Here is a 6,715-nt window from a genome sequence, read left to right on the forward strand (position 1 = left end):
TACACATTGCCATATTCGAGCCTCATAACAACCATATGAGATAGGTAACTTGTGGTGCTGCCATTTACAGATGTGGAAATAGACTTGGGTTAGGGGACTTGTCCACAGTAACTCAGTGGTGGGTCAGAGTTAGTTTCAACCTGGGCCTCCCTGACTGTATGGACATCCTCTATCAAGCTGATTAGTTCCCTACACTACAAAGTCAAAGAAGCTAAATACTCCAAGAAGAGAGAACTTCAGCAATAGTTTTAATATCAGTCAAAAATACAGATATTTAAGGTCTCAGGACAAATTCAAAAAACCACAAAACTTGAATGAAATCTGACATTACTGTTTAAGTATAATTGTAAGCTAAAAGAGATGGGTCTTCATCTAGAATAATCTCCGGTAGCCTGCCCTCCCACTGGCTCTGCTCTCTTTCCCCCAGAAAGGTTCCATAATACAAGAGTTCTAACAAAAGATCCTGAAACTTTGACAAAACCTTTAAGAGGAAAATGGAAAGCAGCAGAAATTAAGCTTGGACTACTGGAAAACAATTTGGAACAGTGTTTCTGAAATTACTCAACTGCATCTCATGTAGATTCAGTAGTATGACTATTGGCCAAAAAGATCAAATCAAGAGGAAAAGAATCCATGTGTACAAAAATATTTGTAGCAGCTTTTTTTGAAGAGGCAAGAAAGTGGGAACTTAATGGGGGCCTATCAGTTGGGGAATGGCTGAACCATTCAAGGCTTTCATTATGGTATATGAATGGAATGCTATTGTGCCCTAAGATTATAAAAGACAATTGCAGAGAAACCTGGAGAGACTTATATGAACTAATTCGGAGAAAATTAAGCAGAACTATAACAACATTGTGATAAGTGATTTGCAAAGATCTAAAAATTCTGAGCATTGCAATGATAAACATGATTCCAAAAGACCCATTTCCTGATAGAGAGGAGATAAACTCAAGTTGTAGAATGAGACATACATATTTACACATGGTCAATACAATAATTTGTTGTGTTTGAATGCATATTTGTTACAAGGTGTTTTTTCCTCCAAATGAGGGAAGGGGAGGGAACAGTGGAAGGTATAGAAAATAAGTTTTTTCCATTGAAAATAATAAAAATAAATGTTAAAAAAACAACAACAAAGGATATTGAGATTGGTCAACTAGAACTAAACCAATCTTTAGGAATATAGTCAATCAGATGGCCAACCAACTCACTGCCTACCACCTCATGATCATTAATCCATGTATCAACATCCATAGATTTAATGACCATTTCTATGCTGATGATTCACCATAAAAAAGTGGTCTCTTTTAACCACTAATCTCACATTTCCAACTGCCTTTCAGATATCTCAAGCTGGATATCCAATAGACATCTTCAACTCAACATGTCCAAAGCTGAACTCATTATCTTTCTACCTAATCTCTCCCCCATTCCTACTTTTCTAATTACATTAGAGTTCCTGCATCCTCCTATGTTCCAAAGCCTACATGGATGGTTGAAACTGCAACATAAAATATAATATATTATAAAACTATAAGCAGACATCTACAGATTCCATGTAGAAATGATTTCCTAAAGTACAGGGCTAACTCACCCAGCCACTTATTGACTTCAGTTGTTCCCCTGAACCTCCAAGATCAAACACAAAATCCTCCATGGAGTCATTCAAGGCCCCCATCCCTTCCCTCCTACATTTCCAGTCTTCTTATGCTTTCCTCCCTTAGTGTATGGAGGTTTGCCTCTGGTGTGAAGGCTTGCCAAACTTTCCAGAGTTTCTCACCCATCTTTGGTGTCCACCCATCACCCAGGTCTCACCTGTGGCTCCAAGAAGCTGTAGCCTACAGAGAAGCCAAATTCCAGTAAAATTGTCTTCACAGACAGGCTAAGTAAAGCAGGTTGAAGGTACCTGCTGGGCTTTAACTGTTTTGGTGATCTGGAGGGACATCTACCCCAAGCATGTGAAGGTTTCTCTGGGGATGAGGGCAAACAAGAACAATTGGCTCTAGTAACCATGCTGGTGGCTTGAAGCAAGAGTTATGGAACACAGAGCTTGGAAAAACGTTGAAGACATGAAGGTCACCCTTTGCATCCTGCATCTGGGTCACTGCCAGTCTTGATTTTTGCTACCTCAGAGACCGGGGAGTGGGCAAGAATGAGGCTGACAAGTTAATACATCCTCATCGTGATGCCTCTGTTCTTCCAAAATAAGGATGAACAACAACCCCTTATTCCCTCCCTGTCTTCTTCCATTCAGGGACACAGCCTCCTGGCAATCCATCTCCAGGCATTTTATCTGATGGTCTCTAATGCCTGTAATGTCCCCTCCTCCTTATCTCTGCCTCCTTGGCTTCCCTGGCATCCTTCAAATCCCAACTAAAATCCCATCTTCTATAGGAAGCCTTTCCCAACCCTTTTAATTCCAGTGTCTTCCCCCTGATAATTATTTCCTATTTATTCTGAATATAGTTTATTCATATTGGTTTGGTTGCATCCTCTTCCCATTCAATTATGAGCTCCTTGAGTGTGTGTGTGGGGGGGTTATCTTTTGCCTCTTTTGTAACCCTACCACTTAGCTTTATTGAGCATCTGATTCAGATACTTAATAAATATTTATTGATTGATTAGCCAACACTTAATTCTGGCTTATTTGAAAAGTGGTTCTGGAATCATTTACTCTTCATAATCAATTATTTCTATTTTAACAGTTTGATTAAGTCTCCTACAATGTTTTTGACAACACATTTGAACTGTAATTATTCTATGAAACTTTTAGAAGACCAGGAACTGAATTTGCCCACTCTTCCTGCCAAGTCCACTAGATGGCGCGAATGTTGCTCTTGTCATCTAAAAAGCAATCTACAAATTTAGAAACTGCCCAGAGATAGCAGACCACTGCAGGTTCCTTCTGTCCCTGAAATACCTAATTGTCCCTTAGGTAGTCCATTATTATTTTTACAGTCTGGCGAGCTAAATAGGACAAAGAACCTAACTGTCTAATTTTAAGGGTCCAGTTATGCTGACAGTTTGACTATGAGCTATGATAATAGTGAGCTGAACTGTAGTTGGCTACAAAATCCATCTCCCATTCAACTTGATACAAAGAATCTGTATACTCTCAGAAAACCTGGTGAATTCGCTACATAGAATCACCATGGGATTTTCTCTATTATATATGACTTCTCTCATTTTCACTATTGTACCAGAATATACACAAAATGTACTTGCCTATGACTTTCTAAGGCCATTCCTCTCATTGACACTCCTACCTGGCTTGCCAAACTGTAAAAATAATAATGATGATGAATTATAAAAATAAAATATTTATGGGAAACTTTCCAAAACAGGTTCAGACTGTTCAGATACTTTTGATAGAGGTAATAAAAAGTATCTTGAATGATGAAGTGAAGCTCAAATGTGAATTTCCCTTCAGGACCAGGTGCAAGGATGATAAAGAGACTCTTATTATAAAAAAAAAATATTGAAATATATAAGGATAATAAAGGATTTCTAATTCTTTTTTTTTTAATTACATAATTTCTTTAATTACAAAAGCATCAAGTTATTATCAAAACAATGTAGTAAGTGTAAACAAAATTGAAGTCTGTTTGTATTGCTCCTGAAGCTCAGTCCTCATTATAGCAACTGAGTTTAGGGTACATCACTCTAAAAACTATTAAAACAATCACATTTAAGATGAAATTGACAGTATGGTGGCTAAATCATTTCATTTCTATGAGCCATTGTGTAGGGTCTGCCCAAAAGCCCATGAAATTTTTCACAGTCTATACATGAAATAGACGTTCTCAAGTGTTACCTCTTTGACAGAGGGTCAGTGGAGACTGGTGACTCTTACTGTGTCCTAACTAGGAAGGCGAAGCACCAGCCAGTGGGGAGTTAGGATTATGGGGGTTGGGGGAGAAGAGTTTAGCTGCCAGTACCATCCTAGCACCTCTCTGGAATGAGCACAAGAATCCTATAGAACATTGGGCATGTGCCTAGATGTCATCTGGGAGAGCCTCTCTCAGGACAAAACCAACTGGACCAAGACATGAAAACTACTGCTTACATATTCAACTACGTTGTAAGAAACCTAAATGAATCATCTTTGGCTTCTGGCAACAAGATTGCTGGTTTTGTATAGCACGTGAAAGATCAGAGCCCCACATTTAAGAATATATATATTTTTAGAATAATGTGTAAGTATTCACCTCCAGAGAATGAACTAGAAAATGGAAACACACGAGACAGAATCTCTATGTACACAACTGTTAGCCTATGATGTGGGGAGGGGATGGAGAGCCTGAGATATCTAGAAATAAATTCAGTTAATTTCAACACATAGAAATATATGTTAATTAACTTGATAATTTAGGAATGTAATCAACACCTAATAGTGATTAATCTGAAGATAAAAACTTAAAAAAAAGGTCTAATATATGGAAAATTCTAGGGAAAAAAGGAATCTTCAGTTTCAAATTTGTAACACTAAATTTAAAAAGATTCATCTCAAATCCATGGCATATCAACTACAGAAATCCTCTGTGTGTGTGTGTGTCTATGTGCGCATCAAACTGATGAAAAATCCTTTGCAAAATGTCCTACTTAATTTGTCAATGATTTATTGATAATTTAGAAGTTGAGCATAAAAGATATTTAGAGGTGCCCCTTATCTACATAATCTTGAATTCATTACCCTCAAATTTGACCCAGATGAAATGCCATCAAAGAAGGAGGTGGGTACCATAGGAATGATGTCATAAATGGTCTTAGCTAGGGCAGTAACACTAGGTAGTTGGAGTGGCCTTAGCCTGGGTCCAGTCTCAGGTGGTGAGCAGTGGGTATGGAATTTAAGTGTGTGGAGGGCAGATATCCAGTTATTGGATAACATTGGGAGGGGAATAAAGGGGTGTTGGTGGTTACTATACACTTTATCAGGAGACACCATGGATATTTAAGGAAGATTTTTAAAAATATTTTACAAAATATGTAAAAGTCCCAGAGAAGAGAGAACTATTCCCTTTAAATTGAAATGTTAATGGAAAATGAGCTGCTGGTTTATTTTTCACTCAAGAATCTAAATAACCTTTACATGAATGTTAGAAAATGGGTTTTGGTGAAGAAGCAAAGATGCTACAAGTACAAGCTAGAACCACCTGTTGATCTGGATAGGCTCCTGATTCACAAGATCTATTATTGATAAATGCTTGTTAGAGTAGGGTTTGGGGGAAGACAATTCCCTGAGAATGTTGTCAACATACTAATTTGCAAAGACAAGACCAAAGCTCTCAAAATGAAGACAGACAAAAGTATCTATTTAGGGGTGAAACTGTTAAGAGTCGCCCTTGAAAATTGTGCTGAGCTGAGAGATTCTGTCCCAAAATGGGCATCTGATTAAAAAATTTAAAAGGCATTAGACCCCGTCTCAAGAGGCTAATCATACCACAAAAGAACGAGGAAAGGAGACAGTACTCCCAAAGTCTGTACAGCAAAGGCCAAGGGGCTGCCTGCAGGTTACTTAGGCTTTGGAAAGAGATAGAGCTTTTTGGTCAGCATGGAGGCAAAACAAGGGACCTGCTTTTTCCCAATGGCGTTGGGGTCCTTGCAGAAGTCCACTCTGCGCTGGGAAACTTTCCTATTCACCAGGGTAAGGAGTTCCGTAAACTCTAAGGAGGAGCCGTATTTTTCCAGCATCTCACACAAATCCTGAATGTACCAGGAACCATGCACTGTCTCCCGGTGAGAGTAATAACCTTCTGCCACTGAATAGCACATGAGGAAGTCAGCTCCAGCCGGGAGGGTATAAACGGAGGCAGCGTCCACTTCTGTTTCATTGACGTCCACCTTGTCCGACAGATGGTCGACCACGTCCAGAGGAATGACCGGAATATCGTGCTGGTCTCCTCGACAGGCCTGGATGACAAATATCTTGGGTTTCCCAACCAAGGTCTGGCATTTGTCTCCTTTAAACATGGCGGTCAGCTTCTGGATATCGATTTTGGCATCGTAGGCGTAGATGTGGTTTCCTTCCCCGTGTGTCAGGAACACACACAGGAAGCAATCGGCATCTATGTGGCTAGAGGTGGACACCATATGAATGGTCATCAGCAGGTCTTCGGCTTTGAGGTCATCAAAGCAATTCACTTCGAAGCCCAGATCCGAGAGCCTCTGCCGCAGGTTGTCCCTGTCGGCCCGTGTGCCCCGTCTCTCAGGCAAGGTCAGGTGCCAGAAGAAGCGCTCGTGGTTGAAGATCAAAGCCACGCCTCTCCTCTTGTGGTCCATCTTGTACTGTTCTGCTGGGTCCAGGGGTTTGCTTTTAAAGAAGGCGTCTATTTCTGTTGCATTCTGCTCAGCATCTCCTGGGGCCGAGAAGTCCCTGCCGCACGCGTCCCGGGTGGTCATGGTGGCGATTCCGGGGCTCCCCGCTTGGGTCTCGTCTCTTCCTCAGGATTTCTAATTCTAAGGGATTCTAAATCCACTCAAATAAACTCCCTGATTCCTCAAGAAACTGCTTCTCCTGTGATTCACAGGCTACACTAATCCTCCTCAATCTGACTAACCCAAATTTATACTATCTAAATAAAAACTACCACTATTATCCTTATAATTCTTAACTTCACCTTCAAATTATAAAATAGCAAAGGCTAGCTGGTTGAGTTTTAATAAGAATCAAGTTAGGACTGGTTTTTCTTTGGTCTTCTCAGATATAAACCAA

At 39.9% G+C, this 6,715-nt stretch overlaps 1 protein-coding gene across 1 annotated transcript; it reads right to left on the reverse strand.

Annotated features, from left to right (window-relative positions):
- Positions 1-3,517: 3,517 nt before the first annotated feature.
- Positions 3,518-6,439, reverse strand: LOC100019753 (caspase-6-like). Its single transcript, XM_016425943.2, has one exon. It carries the CDS (start codon positions 6,400-6,402, stop codon positions 5,515-5,517), a length of 888 nt encoding a protein of 295 aa, XP_016281429.1. The 5' UTR covers positions 6,403-6,439; the 3' UTR covers positions 3,518-5,514.
- Positions 6,440-6,715: the final 276 nt, after the last annotated feature.

The sequence above is a fragment of the Monodelphis domestica genome, chromosome 5 (assembly GCF_027887165.1).
Source record: "Monodelphis domestica isolate mMonDom1 chromosome 5, mMonDom1.pri, whole genome shotgun sequence".
Lineage (NCBI taxonomy): Eukaryota > Metazoa > Chordata > Mammalia > Didelphimorphia > Didelphidae > Monodelphis > Monodelphis domestica.